The sequence below is a fragment of the Urocampus carinirostris genome, chromosome 4, assembly GCF_059441175.1.
Source record: "Urocampus carinirostris isolate Australia breed hairy pipefish chromosome 4, RoL_Ucar_1.0, whole genome shotgun sequence".
NCBI lineage: Eukaryota > Metazoa > Chordata > Actinopteri > Syngnathiformes > Syngnathidae > Urocampus > Urocampus carinirostris.
This window is the reverse complement of record NC_142352.1, coordinates 24624479-24643563: the sequence shown is the minus strand read 5'-3', so window position 1 is coordinate 24643563 and position 19085 is coordinate 24624479. Positions and strand designations below refer to the sequence as shown.

At 37.6% G+C, this 19085-nt stretch overlaps 1 protein-coding gene across 3 annotated transcripts in view; it reads right to left on the bottom strand.

Annotated features, from left to right (window-relative positions):
• adamts18 (ADAM metallopeptidase with thrombospondin type 1 motif, 18) overlaps nucleotides 1-19085 on the bottom strand; it is a 94389-nt gene that overhangs the window by 10005 nt on the left and 65299 nt on the right. For all 3 annotated transcript variants that reach the window (XM_088333948.1, XM_088333949.1, XM_088333950.1), the window contains 3 exons: nucleotides 12738-12858; nucleotides 6380-6506; nucleotides 678-882 (listed from right to left, as the gene is read on the bottom strand). In XM_088333948.1, the coding sequence (XP_088190074.1) occupies nucleotides 678-882; nucleotides 6380-6506; nucleotides 12738-12858 (453 nt within the window). The remainder of the gene's footprint in view (nucleotides 1-677; nucleotides 883-6379; nucleotides 6507-12737; nucleotides 12859-19085) is intronic.

Here is a 19085-nt window from a genome sequence, read left to right as displayed (position 1 = left end):
CACTATTTTAATGTATAAAATACAAATAATAACCTACATGTTTTACCATACCTTTAACATATGTATATCTATTTAATTGGGGGTAAACAATATCAATATTAAGTTCTTAATATAATAATAATAGTTGAAAAAAAAAACTTCCATCTACCATCTAAGATCATTGTGATTATCCGTAGGGTTTTTCATTATTTTACCCTGAAAAAATATTTAAAATATACAAAATAAAAACATGAATGTAATGAAAATGAAAAAATGAGAGAAATATACTGTTAAAAGTACTAAAATGTTCTGCCTAATATGGGAAAAAGGAACATTTTGATTTACTTATGTATTTTGCAGAGTAAGTTCGCTCTACAAAGTCTGGAAATGAACAATGACGAATTCCAGCTGTTTTGAATAAAGATAGGCAGAGTTTAGTCCAATTAGGCCAAAAGAATGCTTTTTTTCCAAACGCGTTAAAGCGATTTTGATTAGCGTCACAGGACAGTGAGAAAAGAAAGATGAAAGTCAGCATCTCTTGACAAAATGCAGATCCGCTGCATGAAAATGCACGTTTGACATTGGACAGATCCTGGAGGCTGACATCAGCTCCGATAGGCAAAAGTTCAACCAAGTTTGAATGGGTTTTGACTAATAGTGGTGACTTGAAAGGGGCAGGGGTGAATACCCGAGTATACCTGCGACCAGGATCCCGTGCCCCAGCCGGGAGGGCAGGCTTGCGTGTTGCAGGGCCGGAGCTGCGCCGGGGATAGCACAGGACAAAGAGAATGCGCCGCCGCTTCGTCCCGCTGGTACGTCACCTTCCTCATGCAACGCAGAGGGCGACTCTGCTGGCCGCCGCCGCATGAACGGCTGCATTCCACCCACTCTCCAGTCCACCAGCTAAAAAGGATCACAGAAATTTACATATATTTGAAATTAAAAACAAAAAAACTGTAATCCTTCGTTCATCCCGGTAAATGGGGAGCACACTTTTTCTCTTAGTCCTCTTGATGATGCTTCAAAGGACAGCGCCATACAAACTAATGCCAGCAGCAGTTAATCACGAGGGAATAAGAAATGCATTAGAAAAGCTAAGCCACCAAAGAGCAGTACAGGCATAATTTTTAAGCAGAGTTGTTTTGAAACATGGCAAAGATTTCAAGCATTACAATCACTTGAACCAGAATTCAAGCACTTTTTAATCCTTGCAAAGACAACATTAAAATTCAAGCATTTTCAAGAATTTCAAGCACGTGTACGAACTCTGAGCAATAATCGCCGGGTGTAATGGATCACAGCTGCACAAATTTCTTCTCTTGGCCCCCACCCTTATCAATAATCAACTGGGGATAGCGGGTTGCAGCCAATACAATGCAGTACATTTTAGGCAGGCTACAACAGAACGCTTCAACAGCCCGAAAAAGGAAAAAAAAACTCTGGTGGCCCCTGCTCTCAGCAATAGTCAACTGGAGATAGTGGATCTCAACTCAAATTTGCATATTACTTACAGAACGGCATGCCTCCCAACAAAAGTGAATCCCGCTGGCCCCTGCTTGCAGAAATATAGGATAAAGGATTGCGGCCGCATCAGTGCTGTTTACTTTTTGGTAGAAAGCACAGCAGAAAATGATACACTAGGCCTGACAAAGATACACTCTGCAAATATGTGATTGGAGTAAATGGATTGCAGTCACACAAGCCGGTTCACTTTTTGGTGAACATCACAGTCAAAATGGAGCCTTTAGGTCTGACAAAACTGTGCTCTGCAGTCCTCACGCTTGCAGCAAAAGTTGATTGGGAAAACACATCACAGCCAAAAATGAGCATTTTATGTCAGTTAGACCAAAACAGCCCACCTCCTAACAGAAGTGCCTTCTGCTGGTCGGTAATATGGGATTAGGGATGATGGATCACGAGAGCACAAGTAAAGTTCACATTTTGTTGGACAGTAAGTAAAAAAAGTTGCAAGGCCTGACAAAAAAATCTCCCTCAGTTGTGTGTTGCAAGCAGCTGCCTCCCATTCACAAGTACTCACCCAAAATTAAAAAATGGCCATATTATGTTCAAACAATTACTGATCATAATATTTCTTTAAATGAGGATAATGCATCGCAGCCCAAGTGCAGTTCATTTTAGGTAGAAAAAAAGCAAATAAAGAGACACCATGGAAGTGTGTTCTGCCATTACCTGGCCTGTTTGCAGCAATATGTGATCAGGGGACCCACGAGTACAGTTAACTTTTGGGCATACAGCATGGAAAAAGAGAGGCACCAGGCACAACATAAATGCACTCTGCCAGAAATCTGTGATTAGGGATAATGGATCTGTGAATATCATTCAACCCAGAATACATTTAGGCTAAGAAGTACGAAATGCAAATTAGCGAGGGATTAAAATAACAGTTATTGTTCGGTCGTAGCATATTTTTTCATCTATTTGCAACCTCTTGAATAGGCATCGATAACAATACCAGATAGCGATACCACAACTACACTACTTAAAAAATCTATCATTTTTTAGCAATGGATCTTAAAAATATTTCAATTTAAATGTTATAATTACCGCATCCCCAGTTTGAACTCCAACTGAGCACCGTCTACCCAAGGAGACTTTCAAGGAAATCGGATCTCGTGAATCTTCCTCGGAAATAGCCGTCGTTTTGGCACGGCAGTCAAAGATTACAGCAAAGGAGCGGTCTGACCGCCGTGGGATCTTAAGCGGGAGTCGGGCAGATGTTTCGGGATGCTGCAAAAAATAAAAACCACCCCTGGGCACTGAAGCGCTTTCCATCGCTTTGAAATTCCGCAGACAAAATGTAGGGAGAATGACACGTTCTATTCTCCACTGTGTTTTTGGGCAGGTTATAAATAACAACACGTTCCCGTGGTTTTACTGAACTTACTTTGCATATCGCAGATTTCGCCAAAGCTCCGAATTGAGATCGACAACACGACAACTATTTCGTGGTCATTGGACCAAAAAGGGAAATTCTGTTTCCTTTTGCATCCCCCATGTGGGAAAAAAACCTTCGTTTTATTTAAAAAAAAAAAAAAAAAAATGATTTGAATACTGTAATAATATCAAATGATCGTGCATTTATTTTAAAGAATCATGGGATGAGACAATTATATTTATTTTATTTAACTTGAGGCCTTGAAAACAAAAACATGTGCAAAATGGGATGAATAAAGTATCTATCTATTTTGTGGTTTGGTCACTTCGCATCTCCGTAGTTCGTATTCGTCTTTGTGCTTCGAAGCACTCATTTTTGATTGCACTACACAATACAGTGACATCTACTGGTCAAATATTACACAGTGTCTCTTTAAGTAACTTAAATGGGAATCATTGCTTTTACGTTGATTTTGTCATTTGCAAAGTTATCAGCTCCTTTAATGTATTTACACAAGGTTGAAATTTGACCAAATAAAAAGATTGTGATGAATCCGAAAAAATAATCAGATATTAGATAATTATACTCATTTTAGGAATTATTTTCTTTTAGGGTCAGAAACTAATTATATATGTATATTATATAAAATAAATACAATGATATAATGTAATATATATACCTATAAGGAAATAACCCCAAATTGTCTTTGTTTCCAACATTATTTTTTTACCATTACAGAGTTTTTATATCCTTATTTTTACCACACGTGTATCTGTTTTATTTGAATAAGATAATCGTGAATGTTTTTTGGATCATGTACCAAGGTGGGGTTAGGGTTAGGGTTAGGGTTCGGAGTTCCAGCCATGGAGGCGTTACGCACGACGAAAGGAGAAAGGGCCACCGATTTCGCACGCCTGCTTCAGGTTTTATTTTATTCTCGGCTGAAAATGGTGAAAGTAAGAAAAGCACTGTTTCAAATTCTATCCAAATGTCAACCCAAACGCCAACAATGATGATAAAGGAAGTTTTTTAAGTTGTTAAGAGTTTTCTAGGAATTCCACATACTTTCACGCGCAGCAGGAGGACATTGACAAAGGCTGCAATGCCGATTTTATCCAGCAAGTAGAATATTTTGAAGTGACTGACACCACCTTTAAGTTCTTACCACAAACATGATCAAATATACAGTAAAATAAATTTGGCAATAATCGAATGTTTTGCAGTACAGTTAAATAATCAGTTTTTGCTTAATCAATGTGATAATTCACTTCTACACATGGTCAATCCCAAGTAGGTATTCATCTTAAACAGAACACTGCACTGCCTGAATTTCTTGGCTACTAGCTAAAAAAACAAAGGATCAGATAGGGGATGACTCGACCAACTTGGTTCTTTTGCAAACAATGGAGGCTGTGTCCCAACATGCATAGGGGCTCTTTAATACCTTCAGCAGAGATAAGAGAAAGGCAATGCCTGTAAGTAGAAATAGGAAACGGCGTCTCGTACTCTATCGCTCCCTGGCTTCGGCCCGGACTTGTCATGCGGCCGGTGAGCATCCGGCTTTTTTTTTTTCGGGCCGGCGGCTTGGACGCCTAACGCATAATTGCGGCATTAGTGGGAGTGCTCGTGCTCTCCCTGACCCCAAAATTTTGCGCCCTGCCTTTTTGGTGCAACATGCTTGTAAATCACTTAGCCGCTTGCCGGGGAGGAAAAGACGCATGTGAGATGACCAGGGTGCTGCGACGACTTGAAGGCCACTGCATGCAGTGTTTAAGCTTCTTCCGCTTAAATGTGCACAATTCTTATTTAAATCTAATGCCGTGAAACATACCAGACCTGGGCATGTGTGGGCATGTCATCGATGGAGCCCTCCTTGGAGTCAGAAGATGCTTTTGTGCGGCAGGGTGATGGATGACAGGTTTGCATTGTCATGAACAGATGGATGAATGAATTGATGGGTGGATGGATAGATGGATAGATGGATAAATTGTGTTATAATTTCAATCACTGACAAAAGAAAGATTATGTTTACACACGCGCAGGTGCGGCGTACGCGAGCCCAATTTTTGTACAGACCGGCACCTAATCCACCAATGCACGTTCGTCACAGTGTATTGCAGGTGAAATTAGCTTTATTCTTTTGTCTTTGTTTTATTGTTCCTTCAACGTAGCACTCATTTTGTTATATTTGCGAGAGCCTGCAGTTTTGTGAGGTGGCTAGCGTGTGTGTATTGGTCACTAGGCAGGGAAGTTGTTCGTGAGTAATGCTTTCAGGGGCAGTTAGTGAATTTGATAGTTGATCTTTCAGTATTTTGCAGTTAATAGTTGTTCAAATCAATTATTTGATCAATGTATTGTTATGTTATAAAAATATTTAATTTAGCTTAAAAAACTGAATACTCTACTTTCAAGATATTTAGCATTCACACATAAGTGAAAAAGTTTGTTGAAAATTTAGAAAGTGAACAATTGGTGGGTTCAAAACAATATTGGCTTCTTAATACCCTCTTAATGTAAACTAAAAGAAAGCATATCTTGTCTTCCAGGTTGAAGATATATTTTTTGTTTGCTTAATAAATGTGGTTAAAATTACATCACTTTTTTATAGGACTACAAGCAACTACCTAACTATAGTTTCCTTCAATTATTTTTCAAGGTTACACTGTTTTTATGTCAAACACAATTTAGTAATTGTAATTATATTGTTTTTGTCTCTTCTTAGCATATTTGGTATCATAGTAATCCAAAAGTAATCAACGTGATACAATTGCATTATTTTAATATTGTAGTATTCGAATTATCTCACTGATTGCATGCGGTTATTAGTAAATGCATTTGATTACGCTATTTAAGGAACCCTTTCAATCCTGACAATCGATAGAATAATAGAACGATAGCTCGATAGAATAATAAACACAGACAGACAGACAGACAGACAGACAGGTTTGACTTTCTTATCTTAGGGCTTATCTCCCTGTCCTCTTTGCAAGGTTTGAATCCATTGATGTCTTATCTTATGTTGAGTGTTTACTAAACTTTAAACTTATGTTGGTCCTTTTGCAGACGGTTTGCAATACGCCTGGGGCTTCCGGGCAAAGGCTATTAACGTTTACTTACATCCTTGGCATGATAGAGCAATTTTAATAACCATAAACTAAATGATGTCCAATTATAAACTACAGTAAATGTTCTGATCCCTTAAATGTACAAAGCATAAAAGTGAAAACCCGCCCGTAATAAACATGATACACGACGGGATGTGTCCATCGATCCGTTGAGAAAAGACCCAAACCGCAAACCCTCTCAGCGGGACTCTCAAAAAGGACCAGGGGAGCGATTACAGAGGAGGAAAACGTGAAAGAGGAAATCAACTAGACCGCGGACAAAGTGCAGACTCTCCAAAACCGCAGCGCGCGAGGCTGCGAAGGCCTGTAATAAAACCGGCGCGACATTTGGCAACGCGTACACGATCGCCACAAACCACGGCCGCACACATGCACTTACTATGCGGGGCAGGGCTGCGTGTTGCACAGGTGCGAGCCCAGCGAGGGCCTCGTGAGCGGGTTGCACATGCTGGCGTTGACGTGAACTTTTTGGTCTTGCAGACAAATGGCTTTGGTGGAAATGCGACCTGCAAAAAAACAGATATTTGTAGATATTTGCAGTTAGCTATGGAGATATATATTCTCCATATTTGAATAATTTAGTTCAAAATACAAACACTGCTCAAAAATATTAGAGGAAACATCAGATGTAGATTGGAAAAAATACATGTCCTAAAACCTTTAACATGATTTATATCTGCTCCTTGGTGATTGAAGGATGATAATAAGCTCTGCCAGATGCCTACAAAATGACACCCAGCTGGTTACTTGTCTGATTTTTTTCTCACTAAACATTCAGAATCAGACTCTGAGCCTATGCATGCTTGACAAACCTCTAATGAAACCTTGATGATATCCTCCTAGATTTGAACTTGACATCACTGAACTTCATGAAAGTCTATTGAGCAACCTAGCGCCGCCATATGGATGAGTGCTGTTCAGAGAAGTTGGAAAGGGTCACAAAAGGTCCTTCAACTCATCAGTGGGATAACTATCTGCTCGTTTATGCAAAGAAAAAAAAATGAGCACTGCCACAGATCTAATGCATGTCACAAAGTAACTATAACACTCACATTTTTGCAGAGATGTAATCATAATCTTTAACGGAACAACACTGCAGAAACATCGCTTTGACACAATGAAAGGTAGTGTAGGTGTGTAAAGCTTATACAGCAGTGTAAATGTATTTTTTCCATTAAAAAATATCAAAATATGACCAATAATAGCTAAACCCCAGGTAACAAAAGTGAGTACACCCTAGTAAAAGTTCCTGAAGTTCAATATTTTATGTTGCCACCATGATTTTGAAGAACCACTTAAATCTGCCTGGCCATGGATTTCACCAGAGCCTCACAAATTGTCATTGCAATGCTCTTCCACTCCTCAGTGACAACATGACTGAGTTGGGGTATATTAAAGCCCTTGTGCTTCTCCCCCTTTCACCTGAGGATGCCCTAAAGATGCTATATTTGATTTAGATCTGGATACATGCTCGGCCAGTTGGAGCAATGGACATTTTAGAAGTATATGTGGGGTCATAGTCAGGTTGGGATATTGCCTTGCGACCTAGTTTCTGGAGGGAGGGAATCATACTCTGCTCCAGTATTTCACAGTACATGCCTAAGTTTGTGTTTTCCTGTTGCACTAATGCGGCCCCAAACCATGACTTTCTCAACACCATGCTTGACATTAGTCAGGACCCAAACACGTTTTCACTCCTCACCTGATAGCTACACATGTTTCACACCATCTGATTCAAATCAAACAATCTTTGTCCAATCAGACCAGAGGCTATATCTTTCAAATAAGCCATGGTCGAAATACTTATTTTCGTTGTGTCAAAGCTACGTTTATTCAGTGATGATCTATTAAACTTTAAGATGAAATCCCTGTAGGCATGTGAGGTATGTACTCACTTTTGTGACATACTGTACAAAATGACCTATGGCAGACAACATGTCTGATTGACTGATTCTGAACAAACAATCAGCAAATGCTATCAAAAGGTTGGCCTGAGGGTTTGACATCCTGTAGTGGACCCCTATGTATGCCTGGAAAAACTCAGAATGCTCCGACGGATGGTGTCTTGGGCGATCTCCCCCTTAATCTCACCAAGGCATCACTAAGTGATACTACCTGAAAGCCTAGAAACAACCTTGCTCCCCACTAGATTGTAGTCCAGGAGAAATCAAAAGTGTCGCAGAAGCTCCTTAAACCATCATCAGGATCACTATCTGCTCCGTGTATCAAGGAGAGGCCTGACAAAATGGCAAAGTCTCTTGTGTGATTGTATCCGACCAAATAATCAGAAACATGTATTCTGCTCACTTTCTCGCACTTTACTACCCCCGGGATTGGCAAATCCGCCGCAAACGGTCGCCCTGCGGCACTGAAAGGACCTAAACACAATTATTCTATTGGGTTTAATTCAGGTTAATGTAGGGGCTAATCAATGGTATCAAGTCCCTTATTCTCCAGAAAATGCTCGCATACTCTATCCACATGAGGTTGGGCATTTTTGTGTACCAAGTTTAACCAAGGTCGAAGGACTTCATCACGAAACCTAATTGCAATCAGGGTGTCATTATATAACCGCTAAAGGTCTGTGTGTCCCTCCAAGGATTTTTTTAACCCCTATACCATCGCTGAAGCTACCAAACAGGGTACGCTAAATAAGCAACATATTATTATTCATGATATCTCCAGACCCTTTCACGTCTGTCTCACCAGTAACAGTCAATGTCAATTGCCAATCAAGCAGAGGGCCCACAACAGGACCTCGGGCACTCAGGCAACCCTCATGAGGTCTGTTTTTAGTTGGTTGGAAACAATCCAACCAGTGGAATGCTGAGGGTCATTTTGTAGAGGAGGACCCCTCAGGCCACCCTTATGGAGTCTGTTTCTGATTGTTTGGTCAGAAATGATTGTACCAGCCTCCTGGCGATCATTTTGTGGTTTACTGGCAGTTCTCAATCTATTCCACCTTGCAAAAAGCAATGGATACAAATCCTGCTGAAGATTTAAGAACCTTTTATGACCCTGTCCAGACCTCCTGGACTGCATTGCTCCATCTCACGGTGCTAGATTTTCCAGGAGGTCAATGATACCCTTATCCAGGTCCACATCATTTGTCGTCTAATTAGGGGGTTGCCGTGACGTGCGTACAACTTCAATGAAATGTTGGCATTATTATTTTCATTTGTGTTGTTGGAGTGTCTGTCATATCCTAGCACACATCAGCAATTTGATTAGAAGGGTGAAACAGATGTTTAAAGGAAACAATCTATGCAATTCCTGTTTAGTTTACTGCCACGTGATGAGAAAAAGACAAATATATATCTCAGACGTTCACAGACCACAACGTCCAATAGAATCCGAGCATCTTGAGAGAGTTCAATGGTAAATAATGCCTGAAGGCTTTAGAGTCAAGCATCCAAGTATTGAGCGTTGGGAAAATATATCCATGCACTTTTATATTCAGTGAGGGGGCTTCTCAGTAGACTGTTCTCCAAATGCACTTTTTGTTTGTTATTGGAGCTGTCACATGTGATTAAATGGGATTGAAACGCTTCCTTTGTGACCACATTTAACATTGTGCCGGACGGATGGAAACATTGGGAACTTGAATGATCTTGCTTTTCAGGTAAACAAAAAAAACAGGAGACTGTGAAGCTCAGTTTAAACAAATGGTTCTCAACTCTTTTGGCTGCAGGACTTTTCAAAAGAAAACAACAACCTCTCAAATGTATCCAATAAAAACATTTTACAGTTTAAAGCAGAGATTGTAGAATATATTATCCTTTAAAACAACAAAAACATAATGACCAGCAAAACCAAAACAACTTCAAGTATCGTATATACTCGCATATAAGCCTACATCGCTTTTAAGAGACCCCCTAAAACTGATTTAAAAATAGCCACATACTAAAATAAATTCAAAACATTATTAAAGTGTATATAAAAACATCAATAATTATTTACTTAAGCTAATATAGAATAGCAGACCAGGTGGAAACATATGTTGGCATGAAGAGGAATGGGCACCACCAGGCGGCACTTGCACAAGACTCAGGAAATGGTGTCCTTATGACCCTGGTGATTAAGGGATCCAACCAACCAACCAACCAACCAACCAACCATATTGATAAAACGTAAAAATACAACGTTTTTAAACCATTTACGATACTTTCCAGCAGCGCTTCACCGGCAGACACCCGTGCGCTATCCTCCTATTGCGCAATTGTTCCTTCTCCAACTCGATCGTTGTAACTATTTTGAACTTTTCCTTCACCGTTTCTTACCGTTCTTTGGACCCCAAAAAAGGAAATTAAGCCAAGAAACTCACTATAAAATAAGATGAAGTCCCCCTGAAAGACTAACTAACTAAACAGGTAGATAAGACAGAGCAGGCCATCATTGCCATCTAGTAATAAGGAGGGTAATATATTCTTTGTTTTTTCCTCATGGCGTTATTTTGCCAAGGAAAAGCCTCTGTGACGCACTGAAAACAGATCTACGACCAACTTTTGGGTCCTGACTCATCAGTTGAAAAACACTGGTCTAAAGGACAGATTGCATCACAGTGGTACAGCTGCTTTTTTGGACAAAGCAAAATTAAACTGAAAAATGTGTACAAAAACACCTAAAGAGAAAATAAGTTATCAATTAACAATTGTATTATAAATCACTCCATTAGCTATTGAGTTAAAAAATAATCCTCCGAATCTTCAGAACTTCAGCTTCTCAAAAGTAAATATTGTTTAGTTTCCTGTTTTCTCAGTTTTCTTTATAAAATTTCGAGATAAAACGTTAAAACGAAACCCAATGCAAATGTCACAAGTAGGTAACTCTTGTTTTTCAAAAATAAATTATAATGTCGGTTTTGTGTCTGTTTGTTTGTTGAATTGCTTGTATTGAAACTCTAATACAACATGAACGTTTTAAATGCGAAAGCCCAAGTCTCTTTCAAACAAATGATTTTGTAATTACTGTAGAAGGTTTCAGTATGCTTTTAGTTTGGAAAATAGTTTCAAAAGTATTATTTCCTATTTCCTGACATTTTAAGCCAACAAAGTTTCTTATCCATGATTTATTTAAGTTTTATTAATTAAAAATAATCCTCTGTTTTCAAATGAAGGGATTACAAATTTAAAAAATATTATTCATTATATTTTATTTTGAACACATCATTGTATAAAATTATGTTTGAAGATAAAAATTGAATCATTTTGATTTTAAAGTAATTTTCCAGATCACATTTAAAATGATGACATTGTAAGTAGAGGGTTTGAATATGCAAATTTGGGGTGGGGGAAACAATAATAATTCACATTGACTGATATATATTAGGCCAAGCCGCTTACTAAATCAAGATTTCTTTAAGATGTATGCAATCTTAATTTGAACTAATGCCGTTTTATAGATGCAGGGATTTAAAATGATATGAAAACGTTTTTATTTTGCCGATTTGTAAAGTAATCGGCTAAATATGTTTTTATTATGTTGATCCTTTCATTTTTAACTGTTGTTTTTCATGTTCGATTTATGTGGAGCATTTATTATTATTATTTTTTTGTATTAGTTATCCATGTCTTATCAAATTACCTAGCTTGACTCACAAAAGTTTTTATTTTGAAATAAACCAGGTTTAGCTCACATCCCGTCTTTAGGCTGTCGACCAGTTTTAATGGTAATTAAATATGTTCTTGCAGGCCAGAGAGAACTCCTTCATAGGCAAGACCTGGACTGCAGACCTCAAAATGGAATAATGTGCCCAAGGACAGTTTTTCTCAATGGTGGTTCGGGACCCAAAAGTGGGTTGCGGTCCTGTTATTACCCTTTACCTTAGCAGTATAATGTTAAGAAGAAAATAAATTCAAGTCAAGTCAAGTCACATTTACTTATATAGCCCTTAATCACAAAAATGTCTCAAAGGACTGCACAGGATTACAATTACACAATTACCTGATCTTAAACCAGCATGCAGTGTCAATTACACTCCTTAACAGTAGATGACAATAATTCCATGTTCGACCTCTTCTAAATTATGAGTCAATTGGCTCCTTTGAGAGGGACCACATGTCATAATAACGTGACCCAAGAAGGTCACTGATAACGAGAAGGAAAAAGCAAAGACAGCAAGAGTCAAATAATTTGGAAATATGAAAAAGGTGTTATTGAGGTGCTGCTGGAAAGTGCAGTAAACGGTTTACAAATGTTGTGTTTTGAGCTTTTGACCAGTATATCAATCTTTATCAACAACTTAAATAAATAATGATCGATGTTTAAGTCAACACTTTAACATAATTTTGAATTTGTATTAGAATGTGGCTATTTTAAAGCAGTTTTGAGAGGGGTACATAAATGTAACGTAGGCTTATGTGCAAGTATATACAGTACTTGAAGTTTTTTTTTTTTTTTTCAAAGGTGAATATATTCTACTATCTCTGCTTTAAACTGCACAATCCTTTAAATGAATTAATTTGTAGGGAGGTTTTTTTTTTCTTGATTTGGGTTGCAGCTTGTCATTACATAGGAATAAAGGGTCCTGAAGTCAGACCAGTTTAGAACCAATGCCTACAGGCATGTATTCCAAAATATATTTTTGATAATTTTTTTGCCCGATCTTGTACTGTGACTAATCCCTAATAGATCAAAAGTTTCCAAGATCCATTCAACCTGATCACTCCTACACCTGCAGGAAGGCAAAACCACAAAGATAAAGGCGTTAACCCGAAATTCGAAGTCATCCACCTTACCTCCGGCGCAGGGGGCCGAGCAATCGGAGCGTGCCACACCCCAACTGTAGTCTGGCTTCCTCTCCGTGCGAGGCAGCGTGTACTCCCAGAAAACACCAGGATTTTTGCCTTGCAGGAGGATCTACAAGAGAGAAAAAAAAATTGTATACAGTGCCTTGCAAAAGTGTTGACCCCCCCAAGAACTTTTTGAAATATTGCCTTATTTAAGGCTTCAAACTAATAGATAAAAAATGCTAAATTTTATCAAAGAATCGACAACATGTGAGAGGAAAATAAATCAAATAAATTTCATATTATGCTCAAAATTTGAAATAAAAGAAAATAGGCATTGCAAAAATGTTGCCCCCTTGAGTTAATACTTTGTCAACCTCCTTTTGCATCAGTTTTTTGAGGTATACGTTTATAGCTTTTGTACATCTTGAAATAAAAATATTTTCCCATTCTCCCTAACAAAAAAAAACTGCTCAAGTCCTTTAAGGTTTGATTTTTCAGATATTTCCACAACTGCTCTAAAGGAGAGAGGTCTGGACTTTGGCTTAGCCATTTAAACACCTTTATATTGCTAGTTTCAAACCATTCCCTTTAGATTTTGCTTTATGTTAAGGTCGTTATCCTGTTGGAAGGGAATTTTCTGTCAGAATCGCTCTTTATTTGGCTTAATTAAATCTGCATATTGTCTGCAATATTGATTACATACTGAACATATTTTCAAGTAAGATAAGGGAAAAATAAATATTCAAAAATAACAAAATTGTCTGATAAGGCAGACATCAAGTCGTTTTGCTCATTTTATGAATTGTTTTTTATTAACATAAGAATCTTTTCAATAAAATTATAGAATATACACACATTGAAATTTTAAAATCACGATATGCAAAATAAATATAAAAGGGAATAGATTTAACAGAAATATAAATAAAAAAAATGTGAAATTTGTCTACCATCTCACACATCAGACAATTAAAATGTATTCTAAGTTAAAACGAAAAAAATCCATCCAAATACATTAATTTAAAATATTTAAAAACAATCAAATCAAACGTGTACTTTATATTTAGCATACCAGCGGTACATCGATAAAAGTCACACAGGTTGTAGTAATCAACCTTCAATCACTGACGGTTTACTCTCAAATATGTTTCTTTTGTTTATTGGGATGTTTGCAGACAAAACCTGTTATCAGAGGTCATAATTTTAAGATTCCCCAAGGGTCTGTCCGAAATCCTCTTTTGTAATGAAATACAACCTCAAATGGTATTTAATTAAAAAAAAAAAACTTTACTACCTTCTAGACAATCCGTGCAGTTTATTGACGTCAAATGGGATTCAAGCCGTTTCACAAACAGCTGCAGAAACAATAAAAGTCCGCCATAATCATGTTTTTTTGCAGCTTTCCATCTGTGAAACAAGTCCCAAAACACACAATGTGCAAACACAGTCTGCCAACATAAACGGCGCTCAACTTTTCTAACAATTGTTTTCGACAAAGCCAAAAAATCATTCTCCAAGCCAAACACAGCCAAAGATAAACACTCTACCACAAAAGTCAACACCATAATCTGCAGTTAGGAATTGGGATGCAATGATGGCCAGATGACTGACAAACCAGCTGTTGAGTGTTTGGAATAGACAGTCCAGATCTTTATCATATATGACAAGGAGTGTCACCAAATATCGCAAATGATTTTTCGCAGTTTAAATTAGCATGCCACAAAAATGTATGTCCAAGGACAATGATCTCCAGAAAAATCCTAAACTGACATTTCCCCGGACTTGGCTGAAAGTTATGCTCGTTATCTTCTCTGGGTCCACTACATTGATATCCAGAATATTTTTGTAATTGTTAGCTAACATTTATATCACATAGCTAAAAGCCACACAAAAGTGCAGACTTTTGCCAAAGTATGATTTGCTCTTGCACATTATCCATGCGGCAGCACGGCAGCGCAGTGGTTAGCGCGTGTGCGGCACAGTTATGAGGTCATGGGATCAAAACTTCCTGTGCGGAGTTTGCATGTTCTTCCCGTGCTTGCGTGGGTTTCCTCCAAGCACTCCGATTTCCTCCCACATTCCAAAAACAGGCATGTCAGGTTAAGTGGCCGGTCCGAATTGTCCCTAGGTGTAAATGAGTGAGTGGAAGGTTGTCTGTCTCTCTGTGCCCTGCGATTGGCTGGCAACCAGTTCAGGGTGTCCCCTGCCCACTGCCCAAAGATAGCTGGGTCAGGCTCCAGCACTCCCGCAGCCCTACTGAGGATAAGTGGTGCAGATAATGGATGGATGGATGGACATTATCCATGCACTCCGCAATTTTATTTTTATACAAAATATTAGTGTCATGAGGGAGGTTTAATTTTTCAATTTGACTAAAGTAAGGCAGGTAGTTTCAATTATTTATTTATATTTTTACCGGATCAGCCAAATTTTGTAAGTTTCAGAATGGATCAGGAGAATTTGGGGATTTGAAAACAATTTTCTTCATCGCATTTTAAAGGCACATTTTTGGGTTGAAAGTGGTTCATAGACAATGTAATCAATTTTAAAAAAACTGCAAATAACAATGTAGTGATCATGAACAACTTTATTGTGCAAATATGGTAAGAACATAACTGATAATATATTGTAACAATCAATGGATTTTTTTAAAATAACATTTTCTGAAAAAATTTAACATTGTTTTATTTTCTTTTTTCAATTTTTGTAGTTTTACATAAAAAATGTGTACTTAGTAAATTGTTAAAAACTGGTGTAGGAAACTGGAAGTCTCTTAGTATTTGGTAGCTTTGTTTATATATATATTGTATTGCAAAGTTGTTTATATAATGAGCATGTTCCATATCAGTTATTTTAGTTAATCTAAATTATTTTACTTTTACTCTCTAAGATTTTGTGACTTCTCAAGACAATATTTTAATGGATTTCATAGTTTGTTATAAAAAAAATGGCAAAAAGATATGCTAACTCTCGAATAAGATTATTTAGTTAACAAGTATTATGTATTTTTTCTGATTACTTGACCATGTGTTTAAAATATAGGATATAAGAAGTTTTCGCAACATCTCCTGGAGCACTGTACGAGCAATACAATCAAAATGGAGAATAAAAAATGGCATAAAACCACCGCAAACCAACCGAGTCCTGGTAGACTTCTAAAGCTAGGGCCAGGAACCTTTTCTAATAATATTATTATTATTTTTAAAGAAAGCCAAAACATATATTTTAAAACAAATCTAAGGTAGAAAATTAAAAAGAAGAAAGCTCTTTCTGAAGGAATACAATAAATAAACCTGCTGGCATTTGCAGAAGCTACATGGGAGACAAAAATAGCATCTGGAACAAAGTGCTCTGGTCAGATGAGTCCAAAATTGAACTGTTTGTTTGTGAATTCAAAGCCTTACATTTGTCATAAGGGTAACACCGCACAGCACCCTAAAAAACCATGCCCACTGTCAAACGTGGCGGTGGCAGCATCATGCACTGGGGTTGTATTTCTTTGGCAGAGACTGGGAAGATCGTTAGAGATGATGGTAAGATGGGAATCTAAATAACTGGTGATTCAATCAGAACATCTGTTGGGGTCTGCCAGAGACCTGAGAATGGGGCAGAGGTTCACTTTTCAGCAAGACAACTACCCTAAACATTAAGAAAAATCTACACTGGAATAGTTGGTGTTAGAATGGCCAAGCTTAAGTCCAAACCTCACTCCTATGGAGCATTTGTGGACAGATCAGAAAAATGCTGTGCATAAACGATCATTGTCAAATCTTTAGGAGCTTCCGCTGTTTTGTAAGGAAAATGGGGAAATATTTATGTTTTAAAATGTACAAAACCTATGGAGACTTGCTAAAAAAGACTTGTGACTGTGTCAGCAGTTGTACAAAGTATTACCTCAAAGAGGGCCAATATGTATGAAACACTTCTCATCTCATTAGCCGTACCGCTTATCCTCATTAGGGTCACGGGGGGGCTGGAGCCCATCCCAGCCATCTCCGGGCAGTGGGCAGGGGACACCCTGAACTGGTTGCCAGCCAATCACAGGGCACACAGGGACAGACAACTCATTCGCTCATTCACACCTAGGGACAATTTGACCGGCCAATTAACCCGACATGCATGTCTTTGGAATTTGGGAGGAAACCGGAGTGCCCGGAGGAAACCCACGCAAGCACGGGGAGAACATACAAACTACGCACAGGAAGTCTGGAGCTGGATTTGAACCCACGACAGGTTCCCATGACATGAACTGTGCCGCACAAGCGCTAACCACTGCACCGCCATGCTGCCCGTATGAAACACTTACTTTACAATTTTGTATTTGTTAGGAAAATAAAATTTGATTATTGATTTTTTTTTTTTTTTCACAATTGTATCTAGCATGGTATTGATTCTTGGAAAAAAAGTTTGAAGCCTGAAATAAGGCAAAATGTCAAAAGGTTCTTGGAGGGCCAAGACTTGCTAAAAAAATCGAAAAAAAAAGGGAATACACCCACCCCCTATTTTTTTAATGGCTGTCATGAATTTGGCTAGTCTTCTGACAATGCCCCCAGCCAAAAAAAAATCAGTATAATATGTACTGTAAGTTTTAGCACTCCTTAAAAAAATGACCTTAATCCACATTTTTTTGTATCAATGACAGCATTTAAGATGACTGCCGTTTCAGAAAGAAGCTAGTTAAATCTGCCACTTTCATGCACGTGCAGGCAACCGGTTGCAGGACACAACATGCACTCGGGAGCGTTAAGTGATCGTTTCGGAATCGCAAATGTGAAAGCTGGGCTGAAGGCCAACGTAAATCAGGGATATTGACAGGCACCTCAGTTAAGGTGATACTTAAATTGCCAAAGTGATACAGAGCATGCCGTTGGTTCCAGAAAGTACTCCATTTTTTTATTCTATTTTTGCATGAGTGAAGGGACTTATATGTGAACAAAAATCTATATAATTTCACCTGTTATATTGTTATTATATTTTGTTGTTGGAAAGAAATACATTTGTCAAAGAAGACAAATAGTTTAGTAGTAAAGAAAATATATCCATGTTTTTACAAGCTTTAATCTTATGAATGTTGAAAAGGAAAAAGTTAAAGGAAAAGGAATTACAAAAGTGATAGCTTTGCAGGGATCCCTTTTTCCTTTTCCTTTTCCTTCCATTTACACCTTTTTACTCTCCTTTTTTCCTTTTTGTTTTACACCAAATAATAAAAAAGCAGAATAAATCTGATGTTTCTTTTCTACCGTGAATGGGAAACAGAGTAAAAATAAACAAATAAATAAATGGTACCTATGAAATAATGAAAACATAATGATAAAAGATAAAATAATAATAATAATAATAATAATAATAATAAAAACATAATAAATCAATAAACAAAGAGAATAAGAAACAAAAATTACCAATCCTCAACCCGACAAAAAAAATTATTGAATATTGACAACATATTTTCTAAAATACTGACAATATTATTTAAGAACAATGTCTGAAAAAAAAAACCTTTCCCCAGTGTTTATATTTTTTCTTTTTTCCTTTGTTTCCATTAAAAGTAATACAAATCATGGCAGATATTTTTTGGTTGTGTATATATATATATATATATATATATATATATATATATATATATATATATATATATATATATATATATATATATATATATATATATATATATATGTATTATATTCATAATTTTTTTCATTCATTATCTGCACCGCTTATCCTCAGTAGGGTGCTGGTACCCATCCCAGCTATCTTCGGGCAGTGGGCAGGGGACACCCTGAACTGGTTGCCAGCCAGTCTCAGAGCACACAGACACAGACAATTCACTCGCTCATTAACACCTAGGGACAATTTAGACCAGCCAATTAACCTAACATGCATGTTTTTGGAATGTGGGAGGAAACCGGAGTCCCCAGAGGAAACCCACACAAGCACAGAGAGAACATGCAAACTCCACAAAGGAAGGTTTGATCCCATGACTTCAGAACTGTGCCACACATGCGCTAACCACTTTGCTGCCATGCTGCCCCATTTATAATTTAATTTACTTGAGGTTATGTTGAATTAGGAAAAAAAAAAGATTGGAATAACAAGTCACATGTGCACCTTCTCATAATTTCAACACAGGTCACTTGTAGAAGAAATAAAAAAAGATGTGGTGTCAGATGGGTGGAAATGGAGCAGCGCGGATTCCTGAAAAATTGACGACTCCCCAGCAAGCACTTCCGTCTTACGAAGTTTGTGGCAAAGAGTTAACAATAGCTAAAGTGTGCCACGTTGTCACTGGGCTCTACATATTCATACACAATGCATATATTTATTGACAATACGTCTCAAGTGGGTAAATCGTTTCAGTTG